Source organism: Arabidopsis lyrata (genome assembly GCF_000004255.2).
Source record: "Arabidopsis lyrata subsp. lyrata unplaced genomic scaffold ARALYscaffold_5, whole genome shotgun sequence".
Lineage (NCBI taxonomy): Eukaryota > Viridiplantae > Streptophyta > Magnoliopsida > Brassicales > Brassicaceae > Arabidopsis > Arabidopsis lyrata.
Window position 1 is genome coordinate 6,764,550 of NW_003302551.1, and position 21,132 is coordinate 6,785,681.

Genomic DNA, 21,132 nt, shown 5'->3' on the forward strand with positions numbered 1-21,132 from the left:
CGCATGGTCGGGCTGAGACACACGCACCTGCTCGTCGGCAAGAAGCATTTCTAGTTTTACACCTAAATCCAGTAGATGCGAACCCTCCAAAGACTCAGAATCTTCACCCGAACGTACTTAAGCGTCCTACCTCGAGAAAGATTAGAAAGGTAGATTTGCTCGGACATCTTTGAACGAAAGCACCGCCCAAGACCCTTCAGTTTTCTATTAGGAATCAGAGAGAGATAGAAAATCTCGAAATAAATGAAACAATTGTTTACAGTGCACATACACGGTGGAAATTGAAATAAGCAGTCATAGCCACAAATTTTTAAATTTAAAAAATATCTTTTTCCTAATAACTATTTAAAACATAAGAACAGCAACAAAATAATATTAATAACTATGTGAATCTCTAGATTATACACAAAACAAACTCACACCATATTAAGATAGATAACGCCAATAAGAATAATTAGAACCATCGCTAATATGATATAATGAGTTAGATCGACATAAATTTTTAAAACAGAATATTAATCATTAACTAAATAAAATATATAGAAGCCAAATAAATAGCAACAAATTCAAATAAAATAATTACTCATCATCAGAGTCTTCAAATATAGGCCCCGATCCAAAATTTGGTACGGTTTGATCAATACCAAACACCAAAGGATATGATCCGTATCTATCAACAGATACATCACTACCCTTAGCAATATAACTAAACAACAAATAGATACTGCTGTAACTCCTAGCTTTGCTTCCAATCTCAGTCCTCTACATCAAAAAAAAAAAAAAAAAAAAAAAACCCCAAAAATAAGTAGACAATAGAAAACAAACAAATAATTTAGAAAACACGAAGACATCTATAATAATAGGACATAGGATCTAACAAATACGTAAACTACACACAACATACCTCTTTCAAAATATTCGGTCGCAATGAATACTTCAGCCAACTCAAAACCTTTACAAACAAACAAAACAATTAAAATCATACCTTATAGAATGGTAAGATATTCTGATGTCTATATATACAAGTCATGACACATAAGACAATAAGAGAACAAACATACATGCTTACAAAAGCCCACGCGATCCGTAAAACACGACGGAGCAACAACTCTTCTACGCCAATCCCGTGTGGTCTAAAACATCAGAGAAACAAATATATAAATTAAACATAAAACGATTATTACGTTACATAATAAATACACAAGATTCGACAAAATACCTTATTAAAATAAAACATATCATTCGTGCATCTTCGGGAGAAGGAAACACCAGCGGTTACCTAAGCCAACGGTACGAAATAAGAATAACCCGTAACATTTGATTATCGCGAAATATATATACAAAAAACAAAAGCCAAATCATCATTTAAAAGTTAGAAAATTAATATCAAACTAAAACCGATCCACAATAACCAACATATTAGATACAAATAAGAGAAATACCTGTTTCCAATAAACCGACACAAACCGAGATATGAGTTCATCGAGTACCTTCAAAATCACGGTAAGATGAAAATCAAACAATAAGATGTCAAACCTTGTACATAAACTCAAAACTATTTGACAATTTAATTATAAATCAATACTAAAAAATAAAACGCAATAAAATCGCATATAAAAGTATATACGATAACAGGAAGAAACACATAAATGTATATGGGTAAATAAATATAAAAATATACAAATTAAAACTATAGAAGTACCTCCCCAAACCTCGCTCTTTGCTCGTCAACACCACCTTCGTCAGAAAGCTTTGTCGATGGAACCTCCCACGTTATACAAAACTGAAACACACACCAAAAACAACAAATTAGCAAAACAATAAATCATCGAATAATGCAAAAAAATAAAACAAACAACACAAACAATATGCACACGACCTTTAAAGGTCCATAAAAACAATATTTGCATGACAAACAACTCGATTCATCAGAATCGTAGTAGCTATATAAAAAAACCATAACGGTGAAAACTATCTAATGGCCACAGAAAAATAATACCTAATCCTCTGGCCGATCAACAATATATATAGCTTTAAGATTAGGGCAAACACCAATCATTATCTTAAGAAATTTTACTTTTTAATTAGAAACAAAATCAGAAAACTAACAAAAACGAATTTTAACTGCTAAATTATAGAATTATCCAAAAAATTAACAAATAAATTTAAGCTAAGATTCCATAATCATTAAAGTCGAGATATTATGACCTCCATATCCCCAGCGATCATACTATAAAATAAAAAAAATTAAGGGTGATTAAGACTAATCATCACAAAACACGATTAGACTTATATACCCTTAACAACTAAGAACAAAAATTTTCGAATTAAGGGTGTTTAGGACATTATAATAGAGATCAACACACGATTAGACTTATATACCCCTAATTACGAAGAAGGAGAAATTTCGAGAAGAACAATTCATTAAGGGTGTTTAGGACAAATCATTCTAACTTTTAACCACAGGCCTCCAATGCCCTAACTTTCAATATGGTGCGTTTCTACTTCTCAAATAATTATTGTAGAGATAGTGGCCACCAAAATAGGTTATAAATTATATAGCACCATTTCAAAAATACCAAACAGAAAGAATTCCAAAACCAGATCTAAGTGCAACTACACAAAAGAAAAATAAACCAAAAAAAGCAACTACTTTTGTTTTAAACAACTTCTAAAATAAAACACCAACACATCTGTAACAACAACATAAGAACATAGCACCAACAATCAGATTGAGTTAATCTTTCTTTTTTTTTTCCCAAAATATCTTGCACCAGTCCTCTGTTTTCTACCGTATGAAGTTTCTTAATCTGTATGTCTGAAAAGATATGTGTAGCATACGAATGGCCTCTCTGTAATACTCCCAAGATTCACTTGCAACCGTAATAGCTTCTTGCCCGAAAGGGTTGTTCTTGATGAAATCTTGAACGTTTTCAGCTTCTACCAACTTCTCTAGATGAAGTCTCAGATCACCACCATTACCTGAATTCCATTGAAGCAGCATAAGTATAAATAGGGCAGAAGATTTTCAAGACACAGAACAAAAATGGTGATGCTTCCTATTCACTTAACCGTTAACAAAACCGCAAACTAGAAACCAAACTTATAGCTGAATCAGATGTTTACCTAAGGATGTGTCAGTTTTGTTCTGATGGTTGTATGAATGAGGGAATATTGCTGTATATGGCTGTGACATTCAGATGGTTTATTCAAAACGTTAAAAACATCGATAAGGCAAAAGAATCGATGTATAAATGACTCGAAGAAGATGTGAGGACATCACAAAATAGCTTACCGGGTTAAGCAAAGCCTTGTAAGGAGAATCATCAAGCAAAACCGTGTTGGTTTCGTTGTAATCACCCATTTTCCAAGGAAGTCTTGGGTCATGTTTCTCCCAGAGCCGGTTTAGATCCTTGAACACCACATATTTATGCCTATTTTCAAGGGAACCAACAGTCGTTGTAGCACAATAAGACATGTCCTGTAAAAATTAAATCCCCGAAAAATCGATGAAAATTCAATATTTACTCGTTTCAAAAACAGGAGAGTGCATGGCAAGAACCAACTTACCCAGCAAAACAAAAGTTTATTCTTCAAATCACCAAGCAAGAACTCAGTGATTCTTACAACATTATTCCTGCAAGCAAATAAAAGTCATATCGATTATACACACAGATATGGAAGTAACAATTATATGATCTTATAAATATGAGTAACGTCTTACTGTTTTCTCGATGACCAGATACCAACTTCAAATTTGTCAAAACAGAACTTCAAAAACTCATCACAATAAGGTCTCTTAAAAACTGTCACAAAAAAAAAAATGCAGACTAATAAGTAAAACTATCAACTAAAGTATTAATGTGGACTCACAAGTAAGTAACAATGAACAAAAAGATAATGAAACTCACTTGCTCTTCTTCCAATATTAATGTCCGCTGGAACATCTTTTAGAGGAGTAACTATATCAGCAAGCAACCCATTAAGATCAAGTACAAGAAGTTTTTTCTTTAAGACCGATGAATTTGATCCGCTCTCGCCTCTGATTCCACTCAAAGCAACACAAGAATCGTTGTTCACTACCACGGGAACTTCATCACTTCTTGTACCACCCGATATAACAGAAGCTTCTTTATTCTTTTCCACCTCTAAAACTGGAAGCTTTCCTATAGTTTCACCACCCGAAACAACATCTTTTCGATCTGCCAAACTCAATACGGAAACTTCTTCTATCTTTCTCTCATTCGATTCAACTTCGCCATTCTTGCGGCTTCCATCGCCTGATGCAACAGGAGTCTCAGTCTTCTCTTCAACATCTAACAAAGAAACTTGTTCATTCCCATCAACCGCTGTTTCGTTTAGCGACAACATTGGAAGCTCGTAACAATTCTCTACCTTATCAATCACTCTAGCTTTCTTAATCAGAGGTTCCTCTTCAACAGAATGTTCAATTGCTCTCATACTAAACCCCAAAAACTCAGAATTTGCATCACTAAATTACTTCAACCTAAAACTGTGTAACAAATTCAAAGAGAAGAAAATCAAGAACAGAGTAAACTTATTCAGAATTCATAAAAATAAATAAACCTTTTGATTTAAACATTAAACAACTTGATTAATTGAAGATAATGCAATGTTAAAACCACAATTCACCTTTAATGATTAATAATCTAAGACTTTGCAATAACAATTTTCGTACATGAATGTCTGTATCATTACACAATTGATCGATCTGGATTTGGTTGAGTTAATTCCGTACAAATTCTCCGATCAAAAAGGAACAATTACAGTAAAAAAACTTACCGATGAATTTGGAGAGGAAGAACAAAAGTCGGAGACAGAGAGAACTCAAAAGTTGACCTTTTCCCAGAGAATTTGGAGTGGGAGAGAATTTAAGGATCTGAGAGCATATGAAACGACAGGTTTTTGATGTCGTTTGGTGTTCCCAAGGATTTTTTGCAGAGAGACAAAGTGGCTTTAGACGTGACTTTGTGGGATCTTTAGATCTCGTGATGTAAATTTCAGGTCGGGTCGGATCTTCGGAGCTGGGTTTAGTTAATTTAATTTAATGAGCAATGCTAATGAATTATAATGTCAATTGAACATACATTTTTTATTTTTCACTAGAACATGGAAGTTTTATTAGAACTGAAACCAGAAATTACACACGCCGGCAAAGTTCGAGATGACACTTTCCGGATACAAAGCCGGCAAAGCTCAAGAAGACACTTTCTGGACACAAAGCCGGCAAAGCTCGAGATGACACTTTTCGGACACAAAGCCGGCAAGATACGAAACCTTCCGGAACCAAAGCCCCACACACAGGAAAACATTAGACCCAAAAAGGGCACGGTCATAGACCCACAAAGGGCACAACGATAAAAGATAAAAACTAATTATACAATCTGAACAAAGGAGCTAAACAAACAAATCCACAAATTGTTTCAGATTTCTTCTTTTTGCCAATTGAATCCGAGATCGGAAGCTATCTTCTAGTCTTCTTTCTTCACCTGAAGCTATCTTCTGGTCTTCTTTCCTCACCTGATAATATAAAGACTTCAAAATTTAAAATTTTGAGCATCCTTAAGTCGGCAAAACGGTGAAACCTCACTAGAGGCTTGACAACACCGTATATGGAAGCCTGGGCCGGAATAATCGAGCAAAGCGACATAGATCCAGTAAGAGGAGCCAAGAACTGATCAGATCTCGTCCAGATCTGAGAGTTAGTTCGAGTGGAGGAGACTTAAAATTAGGCCGCCCAAAACCGATTCACCACCCACTGCAAGAACCAAGGATGGCTACGGGTCGACACGGTTAGAGCCATGGAAACTTTTGACGCTTGGGAGAAGAAGAGACAATAGTAAAAACGAAAGCTCTCTAAATTCAGATCTAAAACTAAAACAAACTGAAGCCGGACAAAACGAAAATAAGCTGGAGACAAAAGCAAGACAAAAAGCCGATTCCGACGCTGTGAAAGCCGCCCAAAGCCGGAGATCTTAACGAAGAAAGCTTAGAGAGAAGGCACATAAAATTTTAAAAAAAGAGAAAGTAAATTGATTAGTTTGTTTGGTTTAGCTTAATTGAATTGAACATACATTATGTATCAAATAATTAATAGGAATATTTTTGTTTATTCAAAAATAATTGGAATTTATATGAACTAAGCCTTTAAATATCTAAAAATTATTGAATAAAATAGAAAATTTATGTTTTAGATTAAGGTGTTCAATCCGGTTTTGTTTTTGATTATTCGATCTCTCGATTTTTCGGTCTATAAGTAAAGGTATCCAAAAATACATGGTTGAATTTTTATATAATATTTTGCAATGATATTTATATGAATGTGATTTACTTCGATACAAGTTTTCTCTCTCGACATGTGTTCGTCTAGAATTTTTTTATTGCATTCATTTTTACGTTTAAATAATAACTTATTTGGTAGTATATTTTAATTTATTCTAACGGATGAGATGCTAAGACTATCCGCAACGCAGGTTTCTTACAACATTTTTAAGATTAAAATATTAAAAAGAAATAGAAAAAGAAGAGAGAACAAGAGATGTACTTGATTTAAGGTATTTAGAGCACCTCCAACGGAGGTTTTTCAAAGGATGTCTAAAGAATTTAAAAAAAAAAAAAAAAAAGTAAAAGAGAGAATGAGAAACATTTCTCATTTGAGAAACTGTGTCTAACATCTAACATCATTTGATTGGTTAAAAAAAATTTTAATTAATAAAAATTTAAATAAATAATTTATTTATTACAAAAGCATTAAATTATTATATTTGAGAAACTTCTATAGTTTCTCACCGTTGGAGATGTTCTAAAGCTATTATACTAAAAATTTCTCTTCTTTCCTTTTTCTGTCTTTTAGTGGCCTGTTTGTTTTAGGGCTGGGCATTCGGGTACGCGGGTCGGGTTCGGGTAAAACTCGATCGGGTACGGATCCTTCGGGTAGAGGAGTTTAGGACCCAATAGGGTAAATCTAAAATATCGGTTCGGTTTCGGTTCGGATCCAATCGGGTTCGGGTCGGTTCGGGTTTAGAATTTCAGAACCGCTAAATACCCGAAAAGTTTGGATACCCATCGGGTTCGGGTATATTATACCCGATTATACCCAAATAACCGAAATTTTACTCTAATACCAGAAATTTTACACAAATACCCGAAATTTTTACCCGAATATCCGACTTTTAATCGAAATTTTATCCGAATAATCGGAATTTTGTCCAAAAATCTGAAAAACTTACAAATATCTCGTGTATAAATATATTTAGTCTTATGTATTTAAATATAAGTGCATTTAGTTTTTGGTAATTACTCTAGCATATTTGGATATAAACTTATTTAACTCGAATATTAGATATATATAAAATTTTATATGTATAAGTATATGTAATTTCGGGTAATCGGGTACCCGTTCGGGTATCGGGTTCGGATCGGATTTTACCCTATACCCACGGGTACGATGATACAAGACCCAATAGAGTAAATAGCTAATATCCGTACCCGCCCCGAACCGATTTTTTCGGATCGGTTTCGGTTTGGGTTTTCGGGTCCGGGTTTTTTGCCCAGATCTAGTTTTTTTTAATATTAAAATACTAATATTAAATTATAAGAAACTCAAAAATCGATAATACAGACAAGAAGGAATACCTCCTCAGATGTTCAAAAACGTAATTGCTGCGAGCTACGCAGAATTCTCTTCTATGAGACAGAAGGTGAAAACCATGTCTTTTTTGAATGTTTAGAGTTTTATTTATTTTCTAACTTGTATTTGAACGATACTCCTTTTAGGCATCAATTGGAATCAGATATGTTTCAAGATTAGGGTGATTTCATGATATATTAATTTTCAACCAATTTCCCTTACGATGATTTACAGACTTTGAATGGAATTAGAAGATCCTTTTGTGTGGCCTTGTCCTTGATGGCTTTTTGTTGCTTGTCTACTATATAGTGTTTAAATTCTTCTCTTCAAGTTATTAAGGGTTTTCTGCAAAACAACACTCTAAGTCAATTTTGTTTGCAAATTTACCCTCCAAATCCGAATTTTGCAAGTCAACTCCACAATCTCAAAAGTCACCCGCAATACTGCCCTCCCGTGTAGCGATGACGTGGCACTCGATAATTCCGTTTGAAAACATAAGGAGTTTTTGTTAAAAAAACTCTCCATGTAATTTTTTTTGCAAGACAAACCTCCATTTCAAATAAGTGCAGGTCAAACCACAATCTCAAAAGTTACCTGCAATATAGCCCTTTCGTATATCGATGACGTGGAAATCGATAACTCATTTTATGTAATGTAGAACTATCATGCATCTCGAGGTTCAACTAGGTTAATTCCTCCTTAGCTAAGGAACGTTCCTTAGCTTATTAAGGTATTAACTATTTAATTTAAATCACTTTAATACCTAAGAGGTGCCACGTGTCACGTTTTGATTGGGTGGATTTCACATATTTTACAGATACGCCTTCTAATTTCTTCGATAATAGAGCTCGAGTTCGTGATCGAGGTATGCATCAACAATTGAAGAATGTTTTGGTCGAGCATATATGGACAAAATATAGAAGAAATTAAGTTTAAAATATTTGTGATTTATGTTATAAATTGTATCTCATGTATGTTTTAATTTTTTTAATTTGCAACAATTATTAAATTTTCTATAATTATAAATTTTATTTTTATATTAATATTTTTTTTTCTAAGAACCACATATTAAAAATCTACCATTAATCACACAAAAATCTTAACTCAAAAATACTATCTCTTAACAATCACTTTTACAAATAAATTATTTAAATATTACTAAGATTTATCTCTAAGAAACTAATTATAATGATGCTCTAATAAATCTTAAGACAAAGACTTAATCGTACAAAAATTAATAAGTTAATTTTCCTCGTGGATAGACAAAAGTAACACTGGTCAACATTTTCCACTAACTTTTTAAACACTTTATACTTATCCTATCATTGCATACATATTGCATTGCGAGAGAATTCACATGCTATGTGATGATGATAGCTTAGCATCTACATATCTTGATATATTATTACTTATATGCCTCGGGATCTGATTCTCCTAACTCAAAACTACTTTGATATACTCCCTCCGTTTCAGTTTAGTTATCGTTTTAGGATTTAAATTTTGTTTCATAATAATTGTCGTTTTAGGTTTTCAATGCAAATGTTTGGTGAAAATTCCAGTTTTATCCCTACTGTTTTAATGTTTTGGCCAATGATTTTTTTTATAAAATATATTAATAAAGGGTAAAATAGAAAATTAAATGCTTTTCTTAATTTGTGTGAAAAAACCTTAAACGACAACTAAAACGAAACGGAGAGAGTATTATATAGTGGTGGTCCAAACAAAATTTTGATCTTGTGATGATCATATTTTGAATAAAAGTGTGATTTATTAGTCTTTTTTTTATGTTTCCTTGATGAATGAAACTCAATGTGCAAGAGTGCTTTCTCGTAAGTGGATAGCCACGAGAAAGTTACACTCGCAATTAAAAACATTTGTAGTGATAGTTATATGTTTTCCATTACTTTTGGTTAAATTTACCATTTTCAAACACGTATATAAGAGTTCAAAAATAAAATAGTAAGTAGATGAAGTTTCAGACTTAATTTATGTAGAAATTTGGATAGTAATTATCAATTGGTTTTTACCGAAAAGTAAAACAACGATTAACTAGTTTTTCACTTGAGATCAGTGATTTCAACTTTTTATCTCTCTCTTTATTAACATCTTTACATTTTATTTTGGGTAGGATATTAACATCTTTACATTAGTAATTGGGTTTAATAACTTAAAATTCCACTTGTAAATTGATAGAATTTATTCGGTGTTAAAATGTAAATTCAACCAAGAGACCAAGAAAATTCTATTCAGAGTTGAAATTCATATTAATTACGGATTTAAAACTTATGAATACTCCATCTTGTTACTACTTGACTCATGTTGTATCTGGCAGTATTAAATTTTAAAGAAAAAAAAGTAGATAAATATAAAATTTTCTTTTAGCATATGTAAAACCAAAAACGGACACTATTTAATTTGAGAACGTAAATAACACCAAATTATCTAATTTTTAACTATGTGTAAATTTTATTATAAGATTGTAATATAGAATTAAAATTTTAAACTTAAATTTTATTTGACCCCTATTTTGAAATATGATAATATTTGAATCTATAAAACAAATTAAAGATCTACCACGTGTACAAAACTAAAAATCATATTAAGCGTTTGTGGTGGTTACTAAAAAGTAAAAACTAAGTAATGTAAAATAAAATTTAATAAACGGAACTACGTATTCCTCTTATGTCATTTTGTTATTGGGAAAATGTTATCAAAATCCCCAACTTGTTATTGAAAACATGATTTAAATTTTCAACTCCCAACCAAACGAAATAAATATCAAACTTATGTTGACCTTCCAACTAAACAATAAATTTTTATTGATCTGGTAATATTAGACATAATGTTAAGTTAGTTAACAGATCCCTTTAACGAAGTTAATATTCTGTTGATAGACCCATTAATTGAAAACGATAATGTTTCCTCTAACGACTAAACGACGCCGTTTAATCGTAACGGCTCAATTAAAGACGATTATTTTTTAGTAATACACGATTTTCGAATTACTAAAAAAAATGATTATTTTTTAGTAATACACGATTCTTATTAAGATTGCATGTGAATTCTTTTTAAAAAAAATTCTATTTAGATTAATTTTTACATAACAATGTTTTTTCTTAAAAAAACACTACGTAACAATGTTTTTTCTTAAAAATTCACTATGTTTTTTGAAATATCATGTCTTTTAGTCAAATATAACATACGAAATTTAAATGGTACATGCTATTTTGAAAAATCTCACGAAACTGTCTCGCATATCGTTGATCTCGCAACAAACAAAGGATAGTTTTGGTATTTCACATCATTCGACAACGTGGATCCATGGCTATTTTGCAACAAAAACTTTTTCTCTGCTATTTTCATAATTTGAGTGTTTTATTCGGCTATTCTCTAATATTACCCATAAATTTATACGTTTATAGGTCACTTTCCTTTTTAACAATGGTCCCTCTTTAGCCTCACGGTTAATAGACTCTCCGAGAAAAGTCATTAAAAAGTTGCCAGCTTCTTCATTCCACTTTCTCTCCACCACTTTCACCTGAATCCCACGTCACTCTCTCTCTAAAACTCCATAAAGCTCAAACCTTTTGTCATTCTCTCTCTCGAAAACTCACAATCTTTTTCACACTCTTCTTCATGTTCAAGCAATGGGAAATCTCTGTTCTTTGTTTACTCCGCCAAAACCCGTGAAAAAACGAAAACCCATCACAAAAAGACAATCTTCCATTGGAGTTTCTTCTTCCGGGTCGGGTCTTAATAGTAACCGTTGGAACAACCGGGTCAGATCATCTTCTTCTAGAAGAGACAACAAGTTTGAAGATGCTGTGATTCAAGAACATGCTCTTGCTGCTGCTGCTGTTTTGTTCCGACAGCAAAACGGCGGTGGATCGTTGCCGTTTGATCGGTCGGCTTCGCAACGTTATCAAGGTTCTTGTTCGAAGAAGAATCAGTTGCCTCGAAGCTCAAGTTCGAGGTCAAGGTCTTCTACGGATCCTCTGTTACAACCTCATCAGTTTCTTAATCAGGTTCTTTTCTTCTTCTTGATTCTTACATTGCTTTGACTTCAATAATGATGTGTATTGATTAGTTTTCTTTCTTGGCATTAAATGAAGAATCTTGAATTCTTGGTTGCTCAACTTATTTTAGTGGTTACAAAGCTATGTGAGTCTTTTATAGTATAGTTTCTTTAATTCTTGTTGGCTCAACTGATTTTAGATGTTGAGTCTTGAAACTTCCTGACTTTATTTTTGTTTCATTGATTATTGTCAATGGTGTGAATGTGGTGACAATGAGATTATATTGTTACATAGAGGTAGACGATTTCGATGTCGAGGTTGAGAGTATTATCTTAATCAAAATTCAAGCTTGAAACACTATCTTCATGTGTTGTTGTTTTTCTTGTGGGGCGAATCGAATCGATCATTTTGTGGGCTAGAATGTCTTAATGTGGGAAATATAGTCAAAATTACTGTCGAACGCTCTAATGTGTGTTCGATTTGCGGGCCTATCTTTCGTGTAGAGCTGTCCATGTATAGTGTTTTTGACAATTTGTTCACCTTAATCTTGTATAGATGGTTCAATTTGTGTTTCCCCTGACAGCCAAACAAATAAACCTCACCGTCCTGCAAATAGGAAATGTTTCATTCTTTATGTGGAAGTTAAATTCTTTTTATTGGTCTTGGAATAGGGTGTGAAGGTAGATGACTTGGAGACAAACCATTTTGTTCTCATCCATGGAGGGGGTTTTGGTGCTTGGTGTTGGTATAAAACCATTGCACTTCTTGAGGAAGATGGTTTTAAAGTTACTGCTATAGACTTAGCTGGTTGCGGTATTAACTCGATTAATATAAATGGCATTGCTAGTTTGTCTCAGTATGTGAAGCCACTTACCGATATTCTTGAAAAGCTTCCCATAGGAGAGAAGGTTCTGTTTCTATTTGCCTTCGACTTCTACTCTTTTCCCTCTACTTTCCGAAAACTGGAACTCTTTCCTTGTGTGTAAAATTGCAGGTGATCTTGGTTGGTCATGATTTTGGTGGAGCTTGTATATCTTATGCTATGGAAATGTTTCCTTCAAAGATTTCGAAAGCGGTTTTTCTCGCTGCAGCGATGTTGACTAATGGTCAAAGTACACTCGATATGTTCTCCTTGAAGGTTTTCTTTCTCACTTATCTTTTCCCATGTTTCAAGCTTTGTGCCGCGCCAGAGACTAATTCTGTTTACGACACACTTTGCAGGCCGGTCAGAACGATTTAATGAGAAAAGCTCAGATATTTATCTACACAAATGGTAATGAAAACCCTCCAACCGCCATTGACTTAGATAAATCTCTTCTCAGAGACCTTTTGTTCAATCAAAGCCCTTCAAAGGACATTGCATTGGCCTCTGTTTCAATGAGGTCAATCCCATTTGCGCCGGTTCTTGAGAAACTCTCTCTCTCAGATGCTAACTACGGATCAGTTAGACGGTACTACATAGAGACGCTAGAAGACAATGCTATTCCAATGACTGTCCAAGAAAACATGATTAATAGTAGTCCACCTGAAAAAGTTTACCGGTTAAAAGGCGCTGATCATGCTCCTTTCTTTTCTAAGCCACAAGCTTTGCATAAACTTCTGCTCGAGATTGCCAGAATCAGCTCTACTTAACCCTAAGTAGCTTCACCATTATTCACTAACTGGTGTTCTAAAGTGGCTTCATGAGATCTCTCTTCCTTTTTAGTTTTTTTTTTTGTTTCATTTTGTGATTTTGTTTCTGTATCTTTTGTTGGTTTTTATCATGATTATTTTCTGTCTTTCTTCTTCTTGTTCTGTTTTTACCAGAAATAAAATGTTTATAGAAAAATCAATATACTTGCTATGGGACATGAAATTAAAATTTGTTTTATTGTAACCAGATGATCATCAAGATCCTGAAGAATGGATCTTCCAATTCATCAAGAAAGTTTCACTGATTTGCTTTCTTTATTCAGTTGCTCTTATCGACATAACTCCTTGTGTATGTGTGTGAAGGTGTTTAGGATAAAATTTTGGCTTGCATATGCAAAAGGATAATAAGAAAAAATTTCAACAAATTAAACATTACTTTCACACTTTACATTTTTGAAAGTCAATGCAAATTGCAACTCCAATCCAAAGTGAAAGCAATGGGCCTAAGATATATCACAACCAAAGTGATAATATATGTAGAGGCCACTATATATGTTAATTTGTATATCTTTCTTTATTCATGAAAACAATACAAAAGGAATCATTTCTAAATGAGGTAAACTTATTTTAAAAAGCTAAACGTAAAATAAAACGATATGCTAATGCTACCTAATATATCATTGAGCTTCAAAAAAATCAAAAACCAAAATTTTTTTAGAGTAACTGCAATCATATTTCTTGACTATAAGAAAAAAAATGGTGAAATCAAAGAAATAATAAACATAATAAATTGATCTCATGAGTTTTAGTGTTTGGAGGTTTAATGACTCGATCCAGAACCATGAGCTTAAAAGTAACGGATTCAAATTGTTAGTAAAGAGCTTGCCAAACTAAACGGAGCTTGATGATAACAAATAGAAGCTGTGAAACTTGAAGATCTCTTATCATATCAATTAAAGAAACTTTTTTTCTATGTATCTCATCAATTTGCACCACCGAACCCAAAAATTGCAGCTATACAAGAAGCTTTCTAAAGGTCCAAAGACTTGTTTTGAGCTAGATTATTCAAGGCAAAACCAATACTTTCCATTTTAAAAACACAACTGAATTCATTTTCTCTTGGTTTAGTCCCACTAAAGAAACCGAATTTAAGTTGAGCTAAAGACCTCGACAATACTCATGGGTGTGTATAGCCACTCACCAGATTTGATAATAGACCTAAAGGCCAAAGTGTAGCACCATTTCAACATACAAATGTTAATAAAAGAGATCTAATGAAAATCAAACATAAGGGTAAGGGAATTGATACCATACTTTCAAGTCTTTTACCACTAGACTAGCTACTACTACCAATTAGTTAACAAGAAAATCTAGACTTTGTAACTCATCAAAGTAAAAAACGAAATCATTAAAAGATAGAATGGTCGCAGGTTATACAAACAAATTGAAAAAGAAAACTTCATAGTTTTGTTTTTACTAATTCATAACTAAGAAAATAGGATCCAATTTTTACAAGGGTATCAAAACATACTCACCGCTACTATATAATATTTGAAGTCAATTCCCAACTGCAATTATTAGACCAACAAGACAATAATTCATAAATCTAATAAACAATGTTGCATAAAGATATATGATGAGAGGGTTATTGTTATGTTCTTCCTCTCAATACACATCTCCAAAGTCTTACCTTTAGACATGGCCAAATCATTTTTCTCTGTCTCCTTCTTCTTCACCGTCTCTCTTCTCTTTCTCCTCACGGCGGCTTCAGCAACCGCATTTGCAGAGAACGTTACTAGTGAGTTGAGATATGATGGATGTTCTCCTGGAGACACCGTTGGAGAATGCATAACCGCGGCGGTTGAGGATGATGATGAAGGAGTTGAGGCGTTGGTGCGGCGGATTCTTCAACAAAAAAGGTATTTAAGCTACAAAACTTTGCAGAAGCAGCCGACTTGTGATGGAAGAATTGCCGGTAATTGCATAGGAACTGTTAATCCAAAAGGTTCAACTTGTACTTACTACCAAAGATGCAAACGTGCCGCCTAGTTGTTTCTTTGTTTTTACAATTGTATTTTTTCTATGTAAACTGTTTCTTCTTAATAATGTGTGTTTTATTTATATGTAAAGGAATTTTTTTATTAAAATGTAAAAGAAATTAAAGCAACAATAAGAAAGTTGGTCGGTTGGAAAAAAAGTGTTGATCAAGTTCAATGCATAGAACGTTTCTATATATATATGTGTATAAGAACTTTTCAATCTATTTAAGAGTTTAAAACATGTTATGCAAATGCAACCGGATATCCATTAATTGCGAGATTGACAATAGCTATTAAAATACAAATTCGTACATAACTAAAAAGAAAACTTTGCAAATGAAAATTAAAAATACATATACATGAAACAAAAAACAATAAAATTAAAGGAAATGAGATTACTTATATATGCATATAAACAAGGCCTAATATGGATAAATATTCGAACCTACAGTACTATTACTTTGTTTACTTGAGATCATTTTATGCGTCTATTGTTTTGCAAAATTGTTTTGACGCATATATAATATATATATATATATATATATATATATATATATATATATATACAATTAATTGAGAATCATTAGATATTAAATAACCTTATGAAGGGTAAAATATTACATAAGATGCCATTGTTTTTTAGTGTTTTTAAATAAATTCATTAAGGCTACAATAGTAATCACAAAATTAATATATTTAAATTAAAATAGTAAAATTCTTTTAAGTAATTATTAGTTTCCAAAGAATTATATTCACATTCTCTCTCTTATTAATTATAGACGAAAATTTGTAATTAATTTCTAAAAAATTGTTAACCAATGAGAATCGAAAAAGTAAGATTTGATATCCAACTAAGATTTTATCTAAACCAATACCATTACACTATTCTATATATAAAAAAAGTAATATTATTTTAGTTCAAAATTAAAAACACTATCGTTTAAAACATTTTATCAATGAAAGATTTTAAGTTTGAATTTTAAATTTCGTAAAAAACTCAAATACAAATATTTTCACAAATTTTCACAAATTTTGAAATATAAAACGAAATTTTATTCACAATTTGTAAAAAACGATATTAGATATTAACAAATATTTATATTAACTATGAAATAAACTCAAATAATAATAAATTTAAAGTAATTATCATTATGATCTTCGTTTAGAGCAAGTTTCGGAAATATCTAATAGGGAAATTGTTAAAAATACCTCTTTTGGTGTGCCCTTTTTAGATGTCCATTTTCAAAAATGCCCCTTTTAAAATCTGAAATTTTTATAAAGTTTTATTAGGTTTATAAGGTACTTATAGATTGTAACTACTACTTGAAGACTCGATCCAAGTATTTATATGGTTTTATAAGGTGTTTTTAAAGGTTTTACAAGTTATTTTAAAGAATTTTTAAAGTTTTTCAAAGGTTTTACAAGATATTTTAAAGGTTTTTAAAGGTATTTAAAATGCATTTATAAGGTATTTATAAAGTATTTATAAGATTTTAGATACATAGAAATGTAGTTTGTGTATGTTTTAATAATATTACATACATATTTGGGTAAATCTTATATTTTTAAGAACATTTTTTATAAGGTTTTTAAAAAGGAGTATTTTTGAAAAGTGGCATTGAAAAAGTGGCATTTTTGCAAAAGCCCCTATATAAATTGTACATATTAATTTTGAAACATTTTGTGTTTTATTTTTTACTTTCCAACCGAATCTTCCTTGAATAAATCCATAATATACTGCACACAATTTTCGAAATAATGTAAACTAATTATATATTTTGTATTTATGCAGCAATAGCATATTCCTTTTATAGATGTATCTCAAATTTTAATTTTTAGTCCAAAAATTGAATTAATGATGATTAAACAATGAAAAGAAGAATATGCAAAATTTAGCTAAGGAAAGAAACATTAATAAATTTGTTAAAATATACATTAATAAACATTAACAGCATACATATTAATCCGCAAAACTCACATTATATATTATATGGTATTTAAAGGTAAGCAAACAAGAATTTGGAACAAGATTTTAATGGAATAAAATGAGAATATGAATTACTAGACGGGATGAGAGGGGAACATAAACTAAAAATCAAACTAAATACCAAATTGGTATGAGTTCGGATTATGAGCACTATATAAAATAAATTTGTTTACACACATAACTCTGTACGTACGTTTTCAGTTACACATATTCTATTTATTACGAATACAGGACCGTAATATTTTTATTTCACGTATACGAGACTGGTTATGAGACCAAAAATATATGACAGATACAGGACGAGATAGGTTTCCCGTTCCAAAATAGTTACGCCTAACTAATATACATGAAATAACTCAAACTAAAACCGAATCCATTCATATTTAACACATGTAATCAAAATGTTAGAAATATTTTAATTATATATAGTTTAGAAAATAAAATGGTAACATCACTTAACTTTTGCAACTAAATTATATCTTAATTTTATTTTAAATATAATTTTGCAAGTACGTATATGTCTGGATCTTAAAATGTAACTATGTACTAACGCAACTGAATTTCGTTCATTACTCTAATTTTATAATATCTATACTATTACAAAGGTCACTAACACAACAAAATATTTTCTATTTTTAAAATCTATATAACAATTTCTAAAAAAATAGCTTTGCACGTCCGTGTAGATCATGATCTAATACACTAAAATATATATCACAAAAATAAAAAAGTAATCTATATTAAATTAAAATTTGTTAAAAAAATTTAAAATATGAAACTCCGCACGTACGTGCGGGTCATGATCTAGTATATATATTATATATGGAGAAAGTACACTGCCAAATCTGGAAAAACTCTTAAAATGATTTTAACTAATGAGAAAGAAAGTTTCCAATAAGTTAGGTTAACTGAAACTTATTTTCTCATTATCTAAAAGACTAAGACCATTTCCATTGGTTTTTTTTAAGAAGTTCTTAGCATTAATTTTTATAAAAATTAAATGAATAATTATTTTAAATCTTGAGAACCAGCTATTATATAATAGCCAAATAACCAGTTCTTATCGTTAATTTTTAGTATTTCTCTATATTCTTCTTTTTGAGAACCCGCAAAATTCGACCCAAATTCGAAACCGAAAATTTAGATTTACCCTATTGAGTCCTAAACTCATATACCCGAAAACTCGAACTCGAATGTAACTCTCCGATTTCAGGAATATGGTGGTGCATGCGGAGAGGTTTATAAGAATTTATTTGGCCACCTATGTCACCAAAGTGTACTTATCTTTTCGGTCAACTTTCCTGAGAGAACTCCACAGTTAAGCGTGCTTGGGGTGGAGTAGTTTCAGGATGGGTGACCTTCCAGGAAGTGATTGTCGGAACTGTGTGAGTGAGGACAAAACACAGGGAAAGATCATATGGTGATTTGTAGGGTCGGTAAACAAGTCTTTAAAGCCTCCCGGACGTAGCGGACCGGCCGTCGGACAGGGGTGGGCCCATGGGCCGAGAGAGAACGTAGGGCCCAATGGTAGGGGCGGTCGGGACGTTACAAGTGGTATCAGAGCCGAACTCAGTCGAGTGTGGAGTCAAGAGGGCTTACACCGTCGGGGGTTACGGTCTTGGTGCGCAACGAGAACGTTGCGATCTATTAGTGGGGGTGAATTGTAACATCCCGATTTCAGGAATATGGTGGTGCATACGGAGAGGTTTAAAAGAATTTATTTGGCCACCTATGTCACCAAAGTGCACTTATCTTTTCGGTCAAATGTCCTGAGAGAACTCCACAGTTAAGCGTGCTTGGGCTGGAGTAGTTTCAGGATGGATGACCTTTGTCGGAACTGTGTGAGTGGGGACAAAACACAGGGAAAGATCATATGGTGATTTGTAGGGTCGGTAAACAAGTCTTTAAAGCCTCCTGGACGTAGCGGACCGGCCGTCGGACAAGGGTTGGCCCATGGGCTGAGAGAGGACGTAGGGCCCACTGGTAGGGGCGGTCGGAGTGTTACAAGTGACGAGTTTGTGTTGTTGGTTGGTTAAACGAGCTCAGTTTGAGCTGAAACTTTGCAGGACCTTTCATGACCCATGCAATAAGGTCTTGGTTAATGGACCATAGTGGAGCTAAAGATCATGTGGTTTCAGTTAAGATATTAAGTTTGTCTAAAGGAGAAAGGAGACAAGAGATGTCCTTCATCTTCAGCTAGGCTAAGGTGAGGGTGATATTTGCGGATATGCAGTAACCTCTTTCTTTATATACTCTTTCATAGTTGCTGAGTATAGGCTCGAGAATCGTCTTTGGTGATTTATGTGAATTTGTGTGTATGATAAAGTTAGGTTGTTAGTAACATGATATGTGAAATGCATTAGTGACATGACTTGACACTATTTTTAACGTATATTAAATTATAAAAAGGAATAAGTATATATATATATATATGAAAAGAGAAAACTAAAGAGTATGTGAAGGATACTCGAGGAGGTTGGACTGTAATGGACCAACGGGTTCATATACATGTCATTAACCGCTGACGAGCAATAAGGGGAAGGATCGAACTACGGGCCGTAGTCTTCCAGAAGTAGGCTTGACTAGCCATGATTTTATAGAGGCTCGAGTATCCATAAGTTAAAGATACTTAAACTAAAAAAATGAAAGTAAAATATCTTGTTTTGAGCAAGACGAACGCATGTTTGTTTGATTGATAGACCTTCTGAATCTATGCTAAGTAATAATTATTGTTTATGTTTGGAACGTGATTACTGTATGTCCAGTGGGCAGAGTTGATCTCCTCACTGAGTAAACTTGTTTTACTCACCCCTTTTCCCCCTTTTTCCAAGTTAGTAAGTTTCATGAGTTGCGGGTTGAAGTTTGTTCGTTGGTGAATTTTAGAGAAAAAAACGTTTTGGCAAGACCGGATGAATAACATACAGTCTCATCCTTTGTGGCGGGACGGGTGTTACACCAAACCCAAACCCGAATATACCTGAATGTTTTATTCGAAACTCGAAATTTTACTCGAAATTTGAATTTTTAACCGAAAACTTGAATATTTACCAAACAAATCGGGTATTTATCCAAAACCCGTCCGAAAACCCAACAATTTACCTGAAAATTTATATAGCGGGTATTTAGCGGTTTTGAAAATCTATACTCGAACCCATCCGAATCCGAAAAGACCCGAAGAAAAACCGAACCGATTTTTTTGTTTACCCTATTGGATCCTGAACTCCTCTACCCGAAAGATCTGTAACCGATTTTTATTTACAATAATTATTAAATTTTCTAAAATTAAAATTGTTAATTTAATTTCATTTTAAAATTAATAATTTTTTTAAGAACCTCAAATTAAGAACTTACCATTGAAAACACATAAAAATTTAAAACCAATAAATAATCTCTTAACTCTAAACTTTAAAAAATTTAATATTAAACTAATGGTAAGAGCCAATATTAGCATAACACCAATAATGTTGCTCTAAGACCATTTCAAGAGTAAATTTGAGAGGTAAATTAATTACCAAAAAACTTATTTTTTTTTTAATACTCGAAAAGCAAAAAAATAGCCCGTTAAGTAAACTTGTAGTAAATTGACTAAATTCAACAAAAACAAGATATATGGCCCGGATTTGGCCCAATTCATGAATTTGAAGCCCATATATGAAATATTTGGAGAAATTTTCACGTTTAAAAGAGAAAATAAACAAATTGACAAAAGGTGACGCGGCTTGTGACGATGAGGCAATTTTATTATGATATGCGGTGACGCTTTTATCCCTGACAGACAAATGAAAACTTACGAAAATTAAGGTTCTA

At 32.5% G+C, this 21,132-nt stretch overlaps 4 protein-coding genes and 1 pseudogene across 4 annotated transcripts; 2 read left to right on the forward strand and 3 right to left on the reverse strand.

The window, feature by feature from the left end:
• Positions 1-48, reverse strand: part of LOC110228301 — a 4,949-nt pseudogene extending 4,901 nt beyond the window's left edge.
• A 507-nt stretch (positions 49-555) lies between these two features.
• Positions 556-1,803, reverse strand: LOC110228698. The gene is made up of 6 exons (XM_021026750.1): positions 1,703-1,803; positions 1,443-1,490; positions 1,220-1,279; positions 1,062-1,133; positions 905-952; positions 556-762 (listed from the first exon to the last, which is right to left on the reverse strand). The coding sequence occupies exons 3-6, from the start codon at positions 1,235-1,237 to the stop codon at positions 580-582; spliced, it is 321 nt and encodes a 106-aa protein (XP_020882409.1). The 5' UTR covers positions 1,238-1,279; positions 1,443-1,490; positions 1,703-1,803; the 3' UTR covers positions 556-579.
• Positions 1,804-2,531: 728 nt separating this feature from the next.
• Positions 2,532-4,994, reverse strand: LOC9313284 (uncharacterized FCP1 homology domain-containing protein C1271.03c). The gene is made up of 7 exons (XM_002877170.2): positions 4,804-4,994; positions 3,912-4,513; positions 3,725-3,806; positions 3,571-3,637; positions 3,296-3,481; positions 3,127-3,187; positions 2,532-2,982 (listed from the first exon to the last, which is right to left on the reverse strand). Exons 2-7 carry the CDS (start codon positions 4,459-4,461, stop codon positions 2,789-2,791), a joined length of 1,140 nt encoding a protein of 379 aa, XP_002877216.1. The 5' UTR covers positions 4,462-4,513; positions 4,804-4,994; the 3' UTR covers positions 2,532-2,788.
• Positions 4,995-11,056: 6,062 nt separating this feature from the next.
• Positions 11,057-13,604, forward strand: LOC9313285 (putative methylesterase 11, chloroplastic). The gene is made up of 4 exons (XM_021026599.1): positions 11,057-11,676; positions 12,339-12,575; positions 12,662-12,805; positions 12,889-13,604. The coding sequence occupies exons 1-4, from the start codon at positions 11,299-11,301 to the stop codon at positions 13,297-13,299; spliced, it is 1,170 nt and encodes a 389-aa protein (XP_020882258.1). The 5' UTR covers positions 11,057-11,298; the 3' UTR covers positions 13,300-13,604.
• A 543-nt stretch (positions 13,605-14,147) lies between these two features.
• On the forward strand, positions 14,148-15,530 carry LOC9311613 (protein RALF-like 27). Its single transcript, XM_021026427.1, has one exon. It carries the CDS (start codon positions 14,953-14,955, stop codon positions 15,346-15,348), a length of 396 nt encoding a protein of 131 aa, XP_020882086.1. The 5' UTR covers positions 14,148-14,952; the 3' UTR covers positions 15,349-15,530.
• The last annotated feature ends 5,602 nt before the right edge of the window (positions 15,531-21,132 follow it).

What these genes read in the sequence shown, in the direction of transcription:
- LOC110228698 (XM_021026750.1), bottom strand. An exon ending in GCGTGGGCTTTTGTAAGCAT is followed by an intron (nt 953 to 1,061) that starts GTATGTTTGTTC and finishes TTGTTTGTAAAG; the next exon opens with GTTTTGAGTTGGCTGAAGTA. An exon ending in GACCGAATATTTTGAAAGAG is followed by an intron (nt 763 to 904) that starts GTATGTTGTGTG and finishes TTTTTGATGTAG; the next exon opens with AGGACTGAGATTGGAAGCAA.
- LOC9313284 (XM_002877170.2), bottom strand. Translation starts at nt 4,461, where the DNA reads ATGAGAGCAATTGAACATTCTGTTGAAGAGGAACCTCTGATTAAGAAA. An exon ending in TAATATTGGAAGAAGAGCAA is followed by an intron (nt 3,807 to 3,911) that starts GTGAGTTTCATT and finishes TTTTTGTGACAG; the next exon opens with TTTTTAAGAGACCTTATTGT. An exon ending in ACAAGGCTTTGCTTAACCCG is followed by an intron (nt 3,188 to 3,295) that starts GTAAGCTATTTT and finishes TGAATGTCACAG; the next exon opens with CCATATACAGCAATATTCCC.
- LOC9313285 (XM_021026599.1), top strand. Translation starts at nt 11,299, where the DNA reads ATGGGAAATCTCTGTTCTTTGTTTACTCCGCCAAAACCCGTGAAAAAA. An exon ending in CTCATCAGTTTCTTAATCAG is followed by an intron (nt 11,677 to 12,338) that starts GTTCTTTTCTTC and finishes GTCTTGGAATAG; the next exon opens with GGTGTGAAGGTAGATGACTT. An exon ending in AGCTTCCCATAGGAGAGAAG is followed by an intron (nt 12,576 to 12,661) that starts GTTCTGTTTCTA and finishes GTAAAATTGCAG; the next exon opens with GTGATCTTGGTTGGTCATGA.
- LOC9311613 (XM_021026427.1), top strand. Translation starts at nt 14,953, where the DNA reads ATGTTCTTCCTCTCAATACACATCTCCAAAGTCTTACCTTTAGACATG.